Below are 20,229 nucleotides of genomic sequence, written 5' to 3'. Positions count from 1 at the left end.
AACATAAAAAAAAAAAAAAAACCAAAAAACAAAACAAAACCAAAGCTCTTATGAGCCTGCTAAAAAAGACCCGATTTAAAAGAGGCTTTGACAACTTTTTCTCATTTCCCCTCCGCGCGATTTGGGCTCTCGGGATGCAGAACGCGCCCTAAGGCGAGGAGGCTCCTCCTAAGGGGGCGGCAGCTCCGGCTGCGCGGCCGCGGGGGGGAAGCGGGAGGAAAGGCGGCTGCGTGTCCCAGCCCAGCTCCCTTTCCTTCCGGGTTGCAGCCGCCGCCTCCTCCTCCTGCCGTGCCCTGGGCATGGGGGCGGCTGCCGGCGGGGCCGCCCATGAGGGGGCTGCGGCCGCAGCGCCGCTGGACCCCGGGCGCGGGCTGTCCCTGCCCCGGGGGGCTGGGAGCTCTGCGGCATCCCAGGACAAGCTCTTCTTAATCAAAGGTGCAGACATTCTTCCTCTCGTGTCCTCCTCCCCTCCCCTGCACGGGTCAGGGACGAGCAGCAGCGTGTGCGGCAGGCCTGAGACTGTCCCCAGCCGTGCTCCCCTTGCGGCAGCCGCAGGTCTTGTCCCTCTCTCCCGCCCCTGGGGAAAAGGAGAGACGTTTGGGAATGGCCTCGCCGCGGCTTCTGGACACAGCGAGGAAGCCCCTGCAGCGCCGGCCGCCTTTCCCATCGCCCTTGGAGCGGCGGGGCCGCTCACCCTTCAGCCGCCCTCCCCCGGCGCTGCCGGCCCGGCGCGGCAGCCGGGCGGGACGGGAGCCGAGCGGAGCCGCCTCCTGCCCGGCAGGGAGCTCAGCCCTGAGGGGGTCCGCGCTCGGCGCTGCCGGGCCCGAGGGGCCTGGAGCACTCAGGAGGAGGCGGCTCCTGCGGGCTCCAGGCAGCGCTGCGGATTCCCTAAGGGAAGGAGCCGGTGTCCCGGGCTGAATCCGAGCCGGGAGAACCGCGGCCAGGGCAGAGCCAGGGTCTCCGCAGCCGCACACAGCTGAAGGGCGGCGGGCTGGCGGCGCTACGTTTATATTATATTGTTTTTATCCCTAACTCCGGGCTGCTCCCGGTGTCTGCTCGGTCTCCCCGCGCCCCCCGGCGGAGCGGAGGCCGGGGCTCAGGCGGCCTCGTCCTAGCGCCGCCGGCCGGGACATCCCGGGCAGGCCCGTCCAGAGGATGGACGTACCTCTGTCAGTTATTGTGTCTGAAACGGGGGAAGTGTTGGCTACCTGACCTGGAAATGTAAAACTTGGTGGACTGCATAATTTGGCCAAGGTGCGAAGTCTTTGTGCTCCCGAGCAGAGGAGGCACCTTACAGATTTCACTGACGCGAGTACAAAAAACTTCCTCATCACAGTAATCAGATCAATAGCTTTTTTAAAAGTGACACCTAACTTAACGGTATTTTTGCTTACTTCCTATTCAGACTATTTTAAAATTACCTAACTGGTGTTAGGAAAGGGGAAACATGATGGGTATCAATACCTGCGAAGGAAGAACATGTAACCCCCTGAAATTTTTAAATTTTAATATGAATCAGGTTGGTTTCTACAGTGCAGTAAGTCTTAAAAACAAGCCTTTTTCTTAAAAGTGGGCAGGTATGGCTACATGTGCCTTTGGTGCAAGAGCTAGAAATGATCAGGGGTACCTCAAGTGATTTTTGAAACACTGGAAGGACTGAAAAGCAAGGCATGCTTTCTTTCTTGGGATAGCTTTTGCTAGTGTAATTTTCTTTCTTTTTTAAATGAAAATAATTCAGTTATTTTTAATTTTTTTAAATAGAGCATTAAAACATAAAGCTGAAGAACAAGTGTTGCTTATGTAATGGTCTTCAGAGGAACTGGTGGTGGCCATTTGAAATCACAAGTGATGCAACAAAACCAATTACATTTCCCATTTAGGGATGGGTGAGGCATCACCGTAGAACAAGATGATTTTGGTAGGCTGGCTCTGGAATGAGTGGATTGTCAAAGTACTGCAAAAAAAGCATCCTGGGATTTGAATTTTTGTGTGTAGCTTGAAAATACATACACATGCCATTATTTTCAAAATGTCCTGTTTCATAAAACTAATTCTTTGTCTCGCTATTTTGTCATACTGAGTTAGCATGAAAAATGTAGACATCTGGACCTTTCCCTTCAGCATGTGCTATCAGATCTTACATTTTCAGATTTTATTTTCTAAACAGGTAGGTCGTTTTTTTTTCTTCCCCTTAAGTAACAAAGTCTTGATTTTTATTTCTTCAACTTTTCTTGGCAGGTGGAATTTTTCTAGGTACTGTTGCTACAGCAGGAATGATAGCAGGTTTTGGCACTACACTTGCAGTGACAAAAAAGAAGAACCCAGACTGGTTCAATAAGGTTTGTTCTTTTAAGCCATTTTCCAGTAGTGGTACATAGGAAATAAGAATGCATTGAATGCTTTGTAGACATGCTGGTGTATGTGGAACTTGGCAGAGTTGATGATAAGAGCACTAGATTTAATTGAATTCAGTACAGGCATAGGATTAATTTAAACATCTTTTCAGAGTTGGCTCTGCTAAATACTTTAGTACTTGAGATTAGCTGAAATACGTAATGCTTACACTGTTTGCTGGAATCATACTTCTGGGTAGTGAAATACAGTTACTGATCTCTTTTAATCCTGTGATGTGAGAACACTTTAGACGTGAGCCTTCATGACCTCAGGGATCCAGTTCACCAAGCAGTCTCATAGTGCTGCAGTGAGTCTGGAAGCGAGGTGACTCCAGTAAGGATGGGAATGAGGAGATAGAAGGTCTGTAAGCTGTGGAATATGTAAGTGGGATCATTTAGTCAAATTAAAGCTCTCCCCTCCCATCTCACTGTGTAAAGAGAAGGATGAGAATGAGTACTGTGGGACTGTGAGATCTCATGGCCAAAATTAATCTGAGCTCAGGCAGTTACTAACTGGATCCAGTTGTGCATTCTGAAAAAAAGAACTGCAAAGCAGAGATGGCAATTACACTGTGTTGGTGTATTAGTTTGAAACACAGCATGTTTAATTGAAGGAAGCTTTTTTCCTCACTAATGCTTTGTTATTGCCAAAAGCATAAAAAACAGGCCCTTAAAATTGATCAGTCTCATCTCCACCAAGCTCTTAAAATGCAATATGTATTACAGATGCTTTTAGAGTATTAAGAACTGATCAATTTTATTTTAAAAGTGATGATTCAATAACATATCAAGTTAATTTAATACATATCAAGAGAAAAAAATTTCTTCCATTGTACTTTATCTAAGAACCTTCATTCCTGATCACTTGTAATCTCCCTTTCTGGTCAAAGAGCGTGAGAGCCTTCATTTGCTTTCCTACTTTCCTCTGTAGGCTGCTGTGTCATAACTCATCCATTGCCTTTACAGAAATGTTAAGCATGAGTTTCTGTTTTGAAATAGAGAAAATAGAAAAATTCATGAGAAGTTATTTCACAAGCTGTGGAAATACATTGCAATAAAGAAATTGTCTCCTTTTTTACCATCTTCTGTTCTCTTGAGCACTGAATTTTTTCCAGCTTGCATATATTCCTGGTGTCTGAGCTGTTCTGTTATCAGTGTGAAATTTATCAAGAGTGACATTGCATTGACATCTGAGAATATATATGCTAGAAATGTCATCAAATGATATATATCATTTCGATCTTTGCTGAAAACTGTATCTGCTACTATTTGTGCAAAGGAATTACAACAGTTTGCTAGAAAAAAATCTGTGATTTCATGGGCCCCTTGACTGCAGTACTCCAGAGTGTACAAAGATACTTTTTTGTTAAGGTGCTTGTCAGTGAGCAGTTTTAAAAAGGAAAGACTAGACTTTGAGAATGGCTTAGCTCTCTGTAGAAGCTTTCTGAGGTACCAATGAGGTTTTGCCTTAGCATTCTTACTTAAATTTATAGTTACTGCAAGTAACTTTTAATAATACATCATGTATAATAATAACTACAGAAGATTTCACCTTTTTTAGATGTTCAGTGCCTGAATATTATTTTTATTCATCTTAAGGTGAGGCCATAGTTTGACAGGTACTTTAAGCCAACATCAACCAGCACTGGTGTTGAAAGAATTAATTCTACCGGCCCTAAGTTTCTGGCATTTTATTCCTGTTCCAGTGAAGCCACCAATACATATGCCATTGGTGATATGGGTTGCTGATATGATCCTGGTTAATTGATGGGTTTTTTTTGTTAAACTTAAATGCTTAGCTGCAGCAGCCTCCTTTTGGGAAGTGTCCAATTTTACCAGCATTTATCCAGGTGTTTAATTTCACAATGGATTAGGTCACAAAAAAGAGTGAACACACTGAATACAATCAACCAAAACAGTTGAACATACTTTATTTTAGGCACTGCTTCCTTTTAGACACACTCTGCACACAAAGGGGCAGTTACACAATCAAGGCCTGTGTCTGAATAAAAAAGCAATGATTTTTTTCCTTCTCCCACTTCCTGTTTATATGTTCCAGAGGAAAACAAAACAACAGCTACCAACAAAATGAAAAAAGCAGCATATATTTGGAAAACACATATTTGGAAAACAAATCTGTTAATTCTGCCCTGGTTTTTTTCTGGCCTGTTTTTGGAAAGACTCAATATTGTTTAAAAGCTCATTTTTTAAATTAAAGAATGGGGTTTTTTTAAAAATACATAAGAGTACTTGTGAGAAAAGAATTTGAACACAGGTTAGTGAATAAAATTCAATTATCTTAACATTTTTTTTTGTTGGTGTCATCTTTTTCTTCCATGCTACCGTTGTCCTTTTTGATTTTGTAGCATTTCATTAATCAGCTTTCTTGATGCTCTGAACACCGTATCTGATAATCATTTAACCAGCTGTCCTGTTTACAGAAACCCTTATCTGTGTATTTAAGTACCCTGAGGAATCGGCCTGTGAGTGAGCCCTGTTCGGCTGCAGTCAGTAGAACCAGATTGGTTGTTTCCATTTACCACTATTTTTCTGGGACAATCAAGCATTTAAATAGTAGTTGGTTGGGTTTTTTGCCAGCAATTTTCACAGATAATGACTCCTATTTAAAGATTCTGTGTAGAGGATATTTTTGTCCATTCATTTCCCATCTTCCAAATGGGACCATTTTTTCTCGGTGTTGTTATATATGGTTAGACTATGGAAGGAGGAAAAATGTCAAAAGTAATCAGCATTTCAATACTAAGAGCAGTCTCTACTGAAGGAGTTATAATAGTTCATTATCTGTGGTAAGGAGATAATAGGACCTGATATTACAGCGTGACTAGAGATCTCTGCTGTTTGTGCGTGTTTGCTTGCAGAGCATTGTTTTTGTTAACAGCTTCCACTTCGGGATGTCCAAATTGGAATAAGTAAGGGTCAAGACACGTTTTGCTTGTGCCCTTTCCAAGTGCATGTTTGTCCTTGGATAGCTGTGCCTACAGCTGAATCCCAGGGGAGAGTGTCAATGCTGAGGATTGTCTAAGGATCATTTTAACATTTCAATAAATACAAAGCCAAGAGGAGAAAAACTACTGGTGCTGTTTGATTGACCATAGTGGTAGACATTAAGTATGTTTAATTGTATCAAAGAAGAAAGAGAAGCATTTAAAAAGAAGTTAAAAATTTAAAGCTTTTAAAAGCAAGAATACAAAATATTTCCCCCCCACTTTTTGTGATGAGAAAAAAAGAACAGTTGTTTGGCATGTTTTGGAGAAAAGTGTTTTTGATCCTTCCACAAGTTAATTTTGGTTTTGAGTATTTTAGATTATAAATGAAATATTTTTTTGTAATTTTATGTGTGCAATCTCATTTATGTTACCCCTGAGCAATACTTAGTTGTTTTTTTTCCAAGATACCCAGTTAAGTAGAACTGTTAAACTGTGTAAGGACCATAAATGCCAATCTTTAGCAATTACCATCTGAAATCTCTGTTTGCATGTGAACAATTGAACAGTGATCCTTCAGAGGGGGAAGAAGTCCTCTGAATGGCAGTTGCCACAGTGAGCAAGAGAATTCTGTCTGTGTCACTGCTGCTGTGGCTGCACAGGTTGAAGCTTTGCTATACCAAATAGGTGCAGTATGGTGGGCACTGTGAGGTGAGAGCTAGCAGGGGGTGTGGGGTGCACATGGATTGATGCCACCCAGCAGGTGCCTGGTGCCCCTGGAAGCTGCAATGCCCATTTATGTGCTGTGACAGAGAGCTTTCCTTATGGTTGAGACCCAGTCATAGCCAAGGCTGCATTCTTGGCCTGAGGTGGCTTTTCCAGGTGACAGCATTTTCAAGGTACTTGTGTTTCCAGGACATGTCTCATGGCAAACTTCTATGGCAGCAGTATCTTTGAGCCACCTCCTCTTGGAGGTGTCTTCTGACAAAAATGAAGAGACCACACAGCATCTTCATTGTTGTTGCTTGGTGAACTCTGCAGGGGAATGGGTTCAATGTTGTTATTTGCTTTTACAAAACTTTTCCTCATACTTTCCAGAGCTTCTTCAGAGTTGTAGCCCTCTTAAATTAGTCCCTGGGTCACTGCAACACCTTTCCATGTCCAGATGAAAGCTGCTCGTGTTCTTGCAAGTTCCAGAAGTGCCCATAAAGACCTATAGGCCATCAGTTGCCCGCCATGAAAAAGCACCAAAATCAATGACGTGCAGTAATTATGTTCAGATGTCACTGGCATAAAGGCTTGTGACTGGTTTAGATTCAGTTTTGTGTTTTGACTGGTGAGATAACTTAGTGTTGGATTCTTGTGCCCATGGAACAACTGACTGGTATTTCTGGGCAATGAAAGTCATCCCCAGCTGGCAACTGTGAAGTCCTTTCCTGATAGGAAAAGCCCCTTTCTTGGCTCTTGAGGTGTGCTGGCAGCCATAAGATTTTCTGTGATCACACTAGTGCAACTGGCAGGTCAGGGAAAAAATCTAAATTGCTAACTTTCTTTTTTTTTTTTCCATTTATTGTTCACTTTGTCATGAACTTTTTTATCTTTGGTTCTAGGGGATTACTGCCACAGCTGCACTACCAGAGAGTGGTTCATCACTGGCCTTACGAGCCCTAGGCTGGGGCTCACTCTATGCATGGTGCGGGGTTGGATTGCTGAGCTTTGCCATCTGGAAGGCTCTGGGCGTGCACAGTGTGAGTAGCGAGTATGATTCCCTCAACTCCATATTTTTCCTTGGGTAATGCATCTTGGGATGGCATCTCTCTACTACTTCAGCCTAAGAATTACACCTTCATTCGCCACCTGTAGAATGACTAACCAGAATGTGTGCAAACAGAGAAGGTGTTCTTACATCTGCAAAAAATGGCATGCTGTGGGAGGAGACAGTTTAGGGGGAGGAACAGTTTTGTCCTGCTTTCTGTTTATTTGCACAGATGTTTCAGTTATCTCACAAAAGAGCCAGTGTTCTAATTTAGAGACTAAAATAGTAGCTGCTAACTTTGCTTATCGAACTGAAGGCTACCCCCCATAATCCTATTTTTAGAGCAATACAGTTATTTGTCCAAGTTCTATTTTTTGCATCAGGGCACAGAGGATGTAAGAAAAACTGAAAGGAAGCCAGCTTGCTTTCTAGAAGCAGCAAGGGGACAGAAGAGTGAGTATCCTGTGCATTAGAATGGTGGTCCTTGACACGTGTGAAGACAAAGAAGCTTGGGAAGCATTTGTACATGCCAGGATACCAGCTACAGCAATCTTCAGTAAATTCATTATGTTCCAGTATTTCACAATGTTGAGTGTGAACACTAAAGTTCATGTGAGCATTTCTGTTTGCCCCTAGTAATGAGCCATGATTTAAAGAGTCCCCTGCAGCTATAAGTTTGGGAGAGCTGTTTGCATCCTCTTTAGGACTAGGAATGAATAGACTACCTTACGTGGCAATTATTTATCTATTCAGTAAAGCATATATAAAGGAGAAAGATGGTGTTACTATTGTTTCTCAGTATTAAATTGTGAAGGATAGTAAAATTCTGATTATAAGCAGTGCAGGTGTTTCATTTAGCAAACAAGAAGGATGCTTCATTTGCATGTAGGAGTACCTCTGCTCCAGCGCTCTCTCAAATCCTTTGCAGCCCAGTTCCTGTGACTCTCTAAGTGGGATTTTGTTGAATAAAGGACTTGACTTTCACTTGCAGGATTTGAAGGGGAGTTCCAAGTAAGACTGAATTGTTAAGTGTTTAATGGCTCGAGTCATCTGAAAGAGTAAAGTACAAGAGCCTCAATGGAAAATGAGATGTGATGGGTTGAAGTCACACCAAAAGGAGTAACAGAGCCAGCAGATCTTGATGCAGGATTGGCATGACCAGGGAGGCCATGGGACTGTGTTTCTGCCCTCTGGGGTCTCCGTTCCTGCCCCGTTCCCGGCGGCTCCCCCGAGGCCGGGCGCGGCCGGGGCGCCGCCGCTGCCCCGCAGCGACGCCCGGTGGCGGCGGCCGGAACTGCAGCGGCAGCGCCGAGGGCCCGGCTCATCCCTGGTCCCGGGAGTGCGGCCGTGTCCCGCAGGCAGCCGGGCTTTAGGCGAATCGTGCTGCGCTGTCGAACCGTGCTGCCCCGCACACAGCCCAGCAGAAAGGCCGACTGGCCATCGCTGCCAAAATGCTTCTCATGGTGGGATACATGTTTCCTGTGAGCGTGAATTATTGATGGGACAGTGAGTCATTGATAAAATATGTATTATCCTAAGCTTTGTTGCTGTTTAAATTATCTTGCCATTGCTTTCAAAGTCAGAGATGAAATGACAAGAGCAAAGTGATAGTTCCTTGATGAGTTGTAATTAATCTGTGTTAGTGGCATGGTTGCTCAGGAGTTTGTGTTGTAGAAGGAAACTGAAGCCACAGTTCAGGATGCCTCATCCTCACACCTTCTGAGACAGCCTGTGTTTGTCCTAGAAGCCAGTTACTGTTCCTTCCAGGTACTGAGGTGGTGCACCAGATTTGGTGATTCTAGATTTTTATTTAATCTTTGTGGTTCATTAGTTCTTAAAACAGAGATGTGACAGTGCCTGCTTCCAGGTCTTAAATGGCTTTATTGTTAAAGGTGGTTCCCTATAGCTTTACAGTCCGCTGCTTTTATGCCAGCATCAAAACCCAGGGGTGAGAGTAAGTAAGTGATCTTTATGTCTTGGTAAGGAATATAAAGGATTTTACACTGTCTCAGGTTAGGTTGTTAACATTCCCTGATTGCAGTTACTGCTGTTGTAATCTGGTGACAGGCTGATAAGTTACAAACGCTACTCAATCCCCCTCAACTCTTATTATAACCGAAGAAGTGATAGTTCAATGAGGACTTAGATAATGGTTTAAGTTATAAAAGCATAAAAGAAATACTTTTTTAGAACCTAGGAGGTAGTGCTTATATACTTTTATATTGTAATTCTTGCAGAAAATGTTCAGGTGTCAGTGATAATCAGACTTTCTAAACTTGCTTCCTGCAATCACTCGGGAAAATACTTAAATTTGTGCCACCTTTGATTATCTCTGAGCATAGAAACTCTTTCTATATTAGTGAGTATTATCGACAGCAGCACTAGGGTAGTGAGACGTTAGCAGGCTAAGGACCCGATATCTACAACCATTCCAGGAATTTTCAAAATTTGGACTGACACTGGCCTTGCCCCATGGCTTGAATGCCTGTTGGCAGTTGGGCTATGTCACTTGCACTGCTAGAATGCTTCTTCAGATTTGTGTCACCCTCAGAAACTGCTGGTCATGCATTTTGGGGCTGCGGTAGTTACACAGACTCGTGCCCAGGGAGCAGGGACAACTGGGAGATTGGCTTCCACAGAGCACTCCTGATCTGGATGTGGACGTACCTGCAGCCTTCCTCTCTGAAGCACCTTACAATGTGGAAAGACACATGCCGTGTTAAACCCAAGCTTGAAATAAGTCTGGCTTGAAATGAAATGGCACTATTGTTTTCAACAAGTTTATTTGCTGTTGAACAACTTCCACATCGTGGTATTATCTTCCATGGCATTACCTTAGTGGTTTTGATCTTGCAACGTCAAACCATGTAGGTGACCACTCCTGGTGCAATGGGCTGGCTGTTTGCTGATGCAAAACACAGAAGTATTGAAAGCAATTTTGAAGAAAAGGTTGGGTTTGGCCAATTTATCATTTCTGGTTTATTTTAAAATTGAATAGTAGTTGAAACATCTTATTGCAACATTCTGCATGTGAGCTGTTAAATTAAATTTAAAATTTTCAGTTAAATAATAAATGACATTTTACCCAGTAAAAATGTTTAAAAGTAAAATATTCAAAATATCTTAAATGTGCCATTGTTAGTTGAACTAAGCAAGTATTTTCATTGAAGTTTCCAAAATATAACTTTTTAAAATTTTATTTACCTATTCTGCTAGTGTTATGACCCACCACATCTTTTTATTACTGGGAAAAATTTTAGTGTCATAGAATCACAGAATAACTAGGGTTGGAAGGGACCATTGGAGATCATGTAGTCCAATCCGTGTGCCAAGGCAGGGTCACCTACAGCAAGTGACAATTTTATAGAAGTTTTATACAATTTTTTAGAAGTTAACTTTGGAGTTGTAAACCTTTCCTTTAAATTAAACTCACAGCCATAGAGTACTTGGCAGATACTAAAATATACCTACTAATGTCTGATGTTCTTTTTTCTTTCTTTTTTTTTAAGCTGCCAGCAATTATGAACCTTCTTTTAAAAGCAGAACAATGCCCTCAACCTTTGTAGACTGAAGTGTACAACAATTAACAAACAAGATAAATTATGCTTTAAAAGCCCTCTTGTTCTTCATGTCCTCAATAAATTAGGTTTCATTTCCTCAAAAATAAAAGCATTCTCTGTCCCATAGGAAAAGGGCTGGGATGATTCATATGTAGGTTTGTGAGATTCTGATTGTTGCTGTTCTGTGGAAGGCTGGAAAAAATTTTCTGTGGAAAAATAGTTAGAATAATTGCTTAGCAATTTGTGACTAATATACTTATAAAATATTAGTTTATCAGTTCTATGGTGTCTCCTAATGAAATATCCTGTTTTTCATTGATCTTAACCTTTAAAATATTAAGAGTCGAAAACAATTGCATGGCCATAAAGAGACAACTAAAAGCAATGCAGAGAATATGTGCTTGTTGTGGCTTTGATGGTAAGAACATTTCCTAAATAAACTGCTTTTCTCCATAAAAAAATCTAACATCTGAATCACCATTTTAAGCATAAAAATAACATCCCCCTGCTTATGTTGAGAGATACTCGTTATAATTTTGTGAAAGTATAGTCATAGGCACAGTGTAAATACAAAGGAGTGTTGGCTTTAAGGATGGATTAATTTAAAACAGGATGAGAGCATGGAGGCGTAGTCTTCAAATGTGGCGTCTATAAATTGTACTAAGATTTATAAATCCCAGTGTAGGCATATTGCACTGGCTGAAATTTTTATTCTATTTCATAAATGAGTAAATGTTGCTATAAAAGCATCATATCTCCTAAAATGATTAGGGTCATCCTAGAGTAATTCCTAAGTATTTTGTTATAAGTTTTTAATTATTGTTGTATTTAATCCTCACAAAAATATTATTTATGAAATTTCTATTATTTATTGTGCTTGTATCTGATAGCATAATAGAAACTTTCCTTTTCCTTGCTATTTCATGATCACATCTTTCTATATAAATCAAATCTGCCATTTTTAAATGCGCTTTTATTCACTCAATGCTTATTTTAAACTCAAGCTCTTAGAAAGAAGATGGAGTACTAGTACAAGATAGCACTTCCTCCTCCTGTTTGTACTGGATTTTTCTCTGCTGCTTATATTGCCTAATTGGTTTGGAGAAGACTTGCCTCCACATGTATGTACTGCTAGTATTTTATTCAAGAAGGAAAAAGAATGAAACCAGTGAACTTCACTGTTTACTTGATAAGGCAGAATGCTTATTCAAGGATTAAGATCATAATTTTTGTACTGGAAAGCTGCTACAATCTGCTTTATGAATAGGGCCAGCTGTAAGAGAGTATTTCAAGAAATGGAAAGGCTGCAACTGTTGCTGTCTTGAGGAGTTTCACTGTTGTGTCCTGGGAGAGACTCGCAGCTGTTGGCTGCCACCAGCCCTTTGGGAAGCCTCTCACTTGTGGATGATATATATAATTAATTCCTGGACATACCGAGGAAAAAAAAATACTCAGGTTGTTCAGCAGACAATTCGTATTTTTGAATTTAATTCAGAAATCCAGATTACAGCACAGAAACGTTTATAGGGTTTGGGCACTCATCCTGAGATTTTGGTCCATTAACCAGCTAGCTTTATAAATTTGGATATTTAACTACTTTAAATTTAAAATTATTTCAAGACTAATTTTTCAAATTGTCCAGGGTGACTAAGGGGCAATGACTAATACACCGTAATAGACTAATCATGTGGATGTCCTTTCCAGGCACCCAGATTTGAAAGTAAGATTCTGCAGAAATAAATGGCACATTCTTCAGTGATAGCCACACTCCATTTTTCTGCATGGCACAAAAGCCTTTACTTTAAGATACCTTATACTACAAAAATTGAAGTCCTTCCCATTTGTTTCAGAAATACCAACATGGGAATGTATAAAAGTGAAATGAACATTCAGAACCTAAGGAAATGCCTTCTTTTTTTTCGGAATCCAGTTTACAAGATTACTGTCTCTATGAATAAAAGAATTGAACATAATTATAATTACCTAACCATGTCATTTTTTTTTTCTTTTTCTTAAATTTGAAATAATCTAGCCTTAACCCAGAAGAGTTTTACTTTGTTTAGGCTTTTTTACTGGAATAGCATCTTTTTCCCTCTTGGAGATCTTAGTCACATTTACACAGAAATGAAACCAAAGGAGGCTAGTAGAACATGTTTGTGATGTAGATCAGCTCTCTTCCCATTTATGAATGAGCAGCATATCTTCTGCACTCATGGAAAAGTAATGTGAGGAAAGTATTTAATGTGTTTTATCTCTTTATGATGTGACCCAATAATTGGAAAAGAGGCAGCCTGACCCCTGTGACTTGACAGTTCTCTGTAGTTCACCAGTAATTCACGACAGAATATGGAGTAGATGTGGGAGGCTACTACATACTTAAAATTGTTTGGGAACTGTGGCAGCTTCGCTCTAAACAATGATGGTCCTCTCCCCCTCTCCCTGTAAAGTTCACTTAGGTTATCTTCATGTTGTTTTTCTTTTTTAAAAAGCACAGGACATGTTTTACCCACTTACACAGGATTTATAGAGATAATTTTGTGGGAAGATGTGTTTATGTGTTTGTTTAATTTTGGGCACTGTAAATAGCCCTCTGATTTCAACAAGGGTGCTCAAGGTTAGGCAGGTGTGTAAGGCTCCATGAGATGGGGATAGTGTGAACTCCTGACTTCTCTGGATGGTTTAACACAATTCTGCTGCTGCTTTTTTCTGTGTAAGCCTGAAATGCTGGAATTAGCAAAGAGGTGCTGAACAGGGTACTATGAGAGTACATCGGAAATATTAGGTTGTTTACTGCCACGATTGACACTCTCAGGGCCATTTTCATAGACTTGTAGTTCTCCATAATCCAGACGTTCATGATGCCTTTTCCAGTGAAGTACAAGATGTAAGAATGTGAACCAGAGCTCTATTTAACACGCTATTCCAGAGCTGGCACAGAGTGACCCTCAGTGAGTGCCCCATTTTACACTGAGAGAAGGACAATCACCTTGAGCCACCAGGCTGGCTGCTCTGCTCCTCCAGTCCTGCAAGGGCTCAGCACTTGTCATTTTCTACAAATAACTTGCTATTTCTGTATGTGGCCCTTGGTAATCATTTGCTAACAAGGGCAACAGCAATCATTTTAAGATTTGTGAAAAGGTGGCAAGGGCAATCCTCACTGATGCTTTTAAATCCAGGGCAGCCTGCCTCATCTTCATGCCTTGTGAAATGGATGGTGGCTCAGGAGAACTGAGGGCATGTACATAGTGCATTCTGCTGCCACTTGATATTCCAGTTCAGGGCATCTAACCTCATTTCACTTGGAAGCTAATGTAAGCAGTTCTTACTGATACGAGTACTAAAATAGGAAACGAATAATTCCTGGAATCTGCGTTGGCCTATTATGAATGTCAGACATTAGAGAGAACATTTCTTCGTAAAACTTTCATTCTAGGAATCAAATAGACTCTTTTAGCCCCTCTTCCATTCATTTTAATATGAACGGCCATGTAAGTGCTCTCAGTAATAGTGCTATCCCAATTTTTGTGTGACATTCTGTCAACGATGTACATTAAAAAGAGATTATTAAATGGAAGATGCTTTTAGGTCCCCATATTTTTGCCATCTGAGGCAGGATCATTAGGTTAAGATAAGAAAATAACAGTGATCTGTAGCTATTACAGATTATTTAATGCAGTAAGGTAGATGATACCCTTTTAGAAAGAAGCCTGACAGAGGTAGAACAGTTACTGCAATTTATTTGGCAAGAAAAAACAGCGTAAAAATCTGTAATATCTATGACAAAAAAATAAAATTCACATGAGTGAAATTCACTTCAGAGGGTCGCCTGCAGGAATGGAGCATGCTGGAATGTTAAGAAATGTGTTACAAATTTTTCATACACCAGTAGGTTCAGGAGCAGCAGTTGAGAGTGGCCTGTGGTACTGAAGGCAGCAGGAAGAGGTAAAATACATTCAGCATTTAGTGCTTGGTTTACTGCACTATTAATTGAAGGCATTATCACAGTTGAACTGAGTACCCCAGTGCCAGTGTGGCTGACAATAATAAAGAGGCAGTCGTTGCAGTGAGTTATGCAAAGCATTCCAGTGCTTAGTACGTAGCACATTACCTCTTGTAATTAAATTAAAGCCTTTTGATTTGAGACTACTGACATGAGTATTATGGAATCTGGAGGAAATACGGGAGGAGATTTCTGGGAAGGGAGGAAAGAGGAAGAGACCTCTCGTGTTGCACGTCTGCTGAAAAGAAAAGGCAGGGCAAGACAGATTCCTAATTGCAGCATTTCCCTCATCAAGAAGTGTGTTTGTCCCAAGAGTTAAAGAAGTAACGACAAGGTCCCAATTCTCACACCTCAAGTGCTCAGTATTAATAGAACATAAAGCTGATTAATCATCTTCACAAGAAGCTCACCACACTGCCAGAGGACTGGGTACTGGTAAGCCCAGTTTGTTGAAGGACTAACTTGCATGTTTAGTGGACAAATTTTACTTTCAGTGCAAGGATACCTTGAAGTTGCAATGGGCCTAGTATGACAGTGTCAACTAAATGCAAGCAAGAACAACCTGGAAGCCAGTGTGAGGTATTCTGGAGGCCAAATTTAGTCCTAATTATAAAAATATATTAGAGTTTGATCAGTCAAGGCCCAGAAGGCTGAATTCCATGTCTCTGACTGAAAGAGTCAGAATCATTTAGACTGGAAAGACCTCTAAGATCCGTTAAGAAGTTACAGCCTAAAATGGAGTATTAGAATGGTTTGCAAACAGGCACACATTGTCAGTGGGAGAGAAGGGACAGGAACTTAGGGATGTGATTTTCATGGTTATATATGTGGGTATCCACCAGGTCTGTGACATCAGAGAATAGTTCTCTTAGGAAGCTTTCTCCATGGTTTAAGATAAGTGAGTTTTAGAGGAATGCTGAGTTCAGGGAAGACAGTGACTGGGATTTGGAAGTGCATTTGGGAGAGCACCAAGTACAAATGTGGAAATGAAGGAAGAAACTCAGAAGCTGATGTTATTAGTGGAACAGGAAAGAAAGGGGAAGGTACCTTGGAGGTCCTGATCAAAGCCCTAATGAAACACTGGACTGCGCTTTCTGACTGGAATGAGAGGGGGGAAATAGGGGTCCGTGACTGGTACTAATTAAATTGCTTAATGTCTTACTAGTGAGAACTCAAAAGTGTTGTGGAGAGAAATAATCAGCTGCAGTATCTTTTAGGGGCTATAGAAATGAAAACTTCTAGTTAGAGTTAGTAGCTGTGACATTTGTACCAGGAAGAAATTGGCCCTATTTTAGGCTTAGTGTGAAGTCAGGTATTAATGAGTCCCATGCCAGTCACTGCAGAAAATGTCCTTCTTAAAGAGCTGACAGCCTGAAGTGTTACAGTGAGAAAGAGCTGACAGCCTAAAGTGTTACTGAGAGTACAATGCACAGTAGTGATCAGCTTGGCATCACGATTTATTGAAATAGATCAGTGCCCAGGAATCACAAAGGAGGAAAATCTGTGGAAAAACAGAAATATGGCCAAAGTTGTGAATTGCAATGAAAAACTATTTTTGTGCAGAATGGGCTTGTGGAAAAGGGCAGGTGGGAGAGGAAGTAGCAAATGAGACACTGAGTCTGGCATCACTTTCAAAGCGGTTTTACAAATAAGCATCAAAGTCTGAGAAGACAAGGCTGAGGAAATTTCTCAGGGAGTCTTAAAAGCAAAAGAAAGACATTAAATATTTCAGATCTGATCCATGCATTAAGGAAAAATTGCTTTTCCAGGAAATTAGTTGCTTTCACCTGCAGAACATAAATTAGTGTTCTGAGGGGACAGAAATCTATCTAATATTCTTAAATCTGCAGCTGCTAGCAGTGTTTCAGTGCTGTCAAAATAAATACCTTTTTTTCTTTCAGAACCAAGTTGTAGTGTTTTATTTCCCAGACAAGGCTGCTTCTTGCATTCAAGAGTTAGGGTTTGACATGTTAATAATTATAAGGTGGTCGTCAGAGTGGAATCACTGCAGATTTCTGATTTGCTCCACCCATCATCTTCTTTTTGGAGGCTTTATACAATTACTTTCAGTTTCCCTTTGGTTTTGTGCATCTTCATTGTGGTAACAGAGGTGTCTTCTAGAGCTTATGACTGCATCCTTTAAATTTATCTCTAAGAGAAATTTAAGTCTGAGTTTAGAAGAAGCCAGAAAATCCACTTTGCACCAGATCATTAGCTGGTGCTGAATGTTTTATCTTTGGTTATATCAACAGAGCCACAGCATTTTACATCAGTTTAGTATTTGACCATTCCTGTGTTCCAAACACCCAGATAATACTTAGAGTGAGATGAAAGAGTAGAAGAGTTAAATCTCTCTTTAGGAAGCAAAATATCTTAAGTAAATGGAATGCTTTCCGCCCATCAGCGAGCTGGGATAACTTAATTACATAGGACTGGAAAAAACAGCTAAGCCAAAGCTCCTGAAACATTTCCTACTGTAAATACTTGTATTGAATTGGCAGCAATTGTTTAATGTAATTTGGGCTGTTCCTCTACGTCAGCTCTGATACTGGTGTTTATTATTCTTGGAAACATTAGCTGTCTATCAGAGCTTCTCAGTTTGAAATGAGAAGCAAAAATGTTAGTTTAGAAACAATTGTGGGTGATAGCCAAGATTTTTAAAAACCAAGAAGGAATACTTAATCAAAACAACTATCTAATCAGAATGAAATATAAAACAGAGAGTGAAGTAGTTTTACTTAGGAACAAAATCAGGAAAAAGAGAAAAGGATAATTTGGCTCTGACTTTTCCTCCTACTTTATATAACATATATTTTTATTTGATTAGCAATACCCAGGCATTATTACACAAAAACTAGGGTTCTGAAATGCTTTCATCCATCATAGTTAGCTACTGTCTTACTAAAGGACTGGTAATTTATTTGTGAATGGTTTCATTCTTTGTATCGGGTGTAACTTAAATAATTGTATTCCAGTAGCATGTATGCAAAGAAGTACCAATTCTTTGTCAGAATTATTCATACACAGAAGGACTTGAAGAGAAAACAACCCAGAGGTATTTGTATAAATACTGATGACCTATAACACACAAAACATAGGCATATGAGAGTAGATGCCTGTGTGGCTGTTTGGACTATCTAGATTTCCTGGAACCTCTCTGTGGGACATATTGCCTGAGACTGCATTTGCTCTTCAAGAGGTCATTGCATCTAGTGCTTGAATACCACATCCTGTCTTCTCTGTGTGAATGTCATAGATTCTGCCACAGAGCTTCCTAAAAATAGCAGTCCAAAACTTCCCCTTGTACATCCTGCTGTTTGTGTAAGAGGATTTTCACTGATCTGGTTTTTCCATGCCTATCCTTTAAAAATTTATTATATGTAAAAATACATGTAAAACTCCTGGAAGAAAGAAGCTCACTGAGTTTAAATATTCTGATAGAGATTATTTTTATTTAAATGAATATTTGGTTCTGGCATTCCAGGACTATTGAATCAGATATTGGTGATAAAATTATTAGCATAAATATAAATTATAAATACAATATATCTATCTTTATCTATATCTGTATAATATAGAAATACTTCCTCTTCCACAGCATTTTAACAGCAGTGAAAGAAAAGCTTAATCCCATATATTGTTATGAATCTTGTTTTCTGTCCTACTGTTCTATACATTTGAATGAGACTTTGTTTTGTCACCTTTATCCACATGGTGGGATAAACCTAAGCTGAAAGAGGTGAACAGCATTGTTCTTTAGCCCTTGTTTTAGAATCCTTGAACAGACTACTGGACCTTTCATCCATTACAAGTGTAGAAAAAGGCACTGCAGTCAAAATAGGGGCACATTCCATGGAGGTAATCTTCCTCTAAACAAAAATATTTCACGTGTGTGTGTGTGTATAGTAATTCATGTAACAGCAGTGGATCATTTGGGCAAGCACTCCAAATGAGGCACCCCAGTGTGGTGCATTAGAAGGGGTGATTGTTGTGGGTCCCTTAATGCTTTTTTCACTTTGTTAATTGAACTAACATAATCGGGGGGAGTCCTAGTTTTCTATTATTTTAAAAGCTTTTTAATTATTCTTTACCTCACACAGGTTTTGTGGGATAAGCCTGGGGTACATGTTGCTACTTTATTTGTTCCTTAGTAGCAGTTAACTGATTTTATTTTAAAATCTCTTTTATAGATGAAAGAATTCCAAAGTAAGATGCAGTCAATCTTTCCAGCAATTCCTAAAAATAGTGAATCCAGTGTAGAATGGGAAAACTTACTTAAATCCAAGTGAAAGACTCAGAGCCATTTGGAGATACCTATTCCAGCAAGAACAGGAGTGGAGTGGAAGTGGCAGAAGTGTTCCCTCTGGAAAAACAACGAAGACTCAGATTGAGCAAGTTGCTGACTGAGTGGACTGAACCTGGGAATGCCAGTTAACATCCAGGAGGAAGGGATTTCAAACCAAACCAAACCAATTTATACTGCACTTTTCAGCATGTTTGGTTTAGTTGATTCATGAAAAAATGAACCCTCCAAGATAAGTTGGATTCATCTGGAAAAAAGACTTTTTTGAAGACTTAGAGAAGAAACTAATCTTGATTAGTAAATATATGAATATAATCCCAGTAAACTCCTGTCCCATCCTGCGTTTCAAGAAGAATTTTATTAAATTTCTCTAGGAAACAAGAACAGTACTTTCAGTGACTTGTCCTATTTGGAATATAACCATCAAGTCAATCATAACAGATCTCTTGCTGAGCCTAAGGGTAAAGCATATAGTACACTCTTCAAAAATAAAGGACATATTTGAATTTGCAACAGACAAAGTATCTAAATAATTTTTATATGTCTGAAGAGTAAGTTTAAAACCCAATATGCAAGTCATGACCTACGAGCTCCTCTGCAGAACATCAGAAGAGATCTCTACAAAGTTCACTGTTTTCTCAGTATTAACTTTTTAAAATTGGATCCCACAATAATGAATCTGATCGTGTGTATAAATGTCTCTACTGTATTTGTATATCAATTGAAATAGTAAGTGAAAGAGATATAAAATAATGAGACTCCCAGTCAGTCCTACGCAAATGTTTTCAGTATGGGCAGGACTAATTTTGTGTGTCCCAGTCATTTCTGTGGCTCTTCTACCAGGAGAAGCAATGTGACATTTTCCACACTGCAGTAATCTCATGAAGTGTGGGAGTAAACTAGAAAGGGTAATGTCTTCCTCAAATGTTGTGTTTGCAGAACTGAAGTGATGTAGAACTGCAGAAATAAAAAAAAAGTGCCACCAGCGAACTGTCTTTTGTTACTCAGTTACTCAAATGTTGTGTTTGCAGAACTGAAGTGATGTAGAACTGCAGAAATAAAAAAAAGTGCCACCAGCAAACTGTCTTGTTACTCAGTTATCAGATTTTCTTATTAATTGCACGAAGTCCAGTTAGCCAGTTGTCACATTTAATAAAGTCCTTTTAAAACTTGTCTTTTGTGATTTAAGTATTTATATTCCTAGGAAAGAATATAAAAAAGCTTTAAATGTCAGATGAATAATAGAGAAATATAGTTTTCCTAGGAAACATG

The 20,229-nt window shown here is 40.0% G+C and overlaps 1 protein-coding gene across 1 annotated transcript; it reads left to right on the top strand.

The window, feature by feature from the left end:
* Positions 1 to 247: 247 nt before the first annotated feature.
* On the top strand, positions 248 to 19,942 carry TMEM242 (transmembrane protein 242). The gene is made up of 4 exons (XM_041423945.1): positions 248 to 435; positions 2,239 to 2,339; positions 6,949 to 7,086; positions 18,845 to 19,942. The coding sequence occupies exons 1-4, from the start codon at positions 300 to 302 to the stop codon at positions 18,941 to 18,943; spliced, it is 474 nt and encodes a 157-aa protein (XP_041279879.1). The 5' UTR covers positions 248 to 299; the 3' UTR covers positions 18,944 to 19,942.
* The last annotated feature ends 287 nt before the right edge of the window (positions 19,943 to 20,229 follow it).

Source organism: Onychostruthus taczanowskii, unplaced genomic scaffold, assembly GCF_017590055.1.
Source record: "Onychostruthus taczanowskii isolate IOZ18803 unplaced genomic scaffold, ASM1759005v1 scaffold8, whole genome shotgun sequence".
NCBI lineage: Eukaryota > Metazoa > Chordata > Aves > Passeriformes > Passeridae > Onychostruthus > Onychostruthus taczanowskii.
Note: the sequence above shows the minus strand (reverse complement) of the source record. Positions and strands in the feature narration are given on the sequence as shown.

Excerpts from the sequence above, each read along its gene's own strand:
- TMEM242 (XM_041423945.1), top strand. The coding sequence starts at position 300 with ATGGGGGCGGCTGCCGGCGGGGCCGCCCATGAGGGGGCTGCGGCCGCA. Across the intron at positions 436-2,238 it reads CAAGCTCTTCTTAATCAAAG|GTGGAATTTTTCTAGGTACT; the intron begins GTGCAGACATTC and ends TTTTCTTGGCAG. Across the intron at positions 7,087-18,844 it reads AGGCTCTGGGCGTGCACAGT|ATGAAAGAATTCCAAAGTAA; the intron begins GTGAGTAGCGAG and ends TCTCTTTTATAG.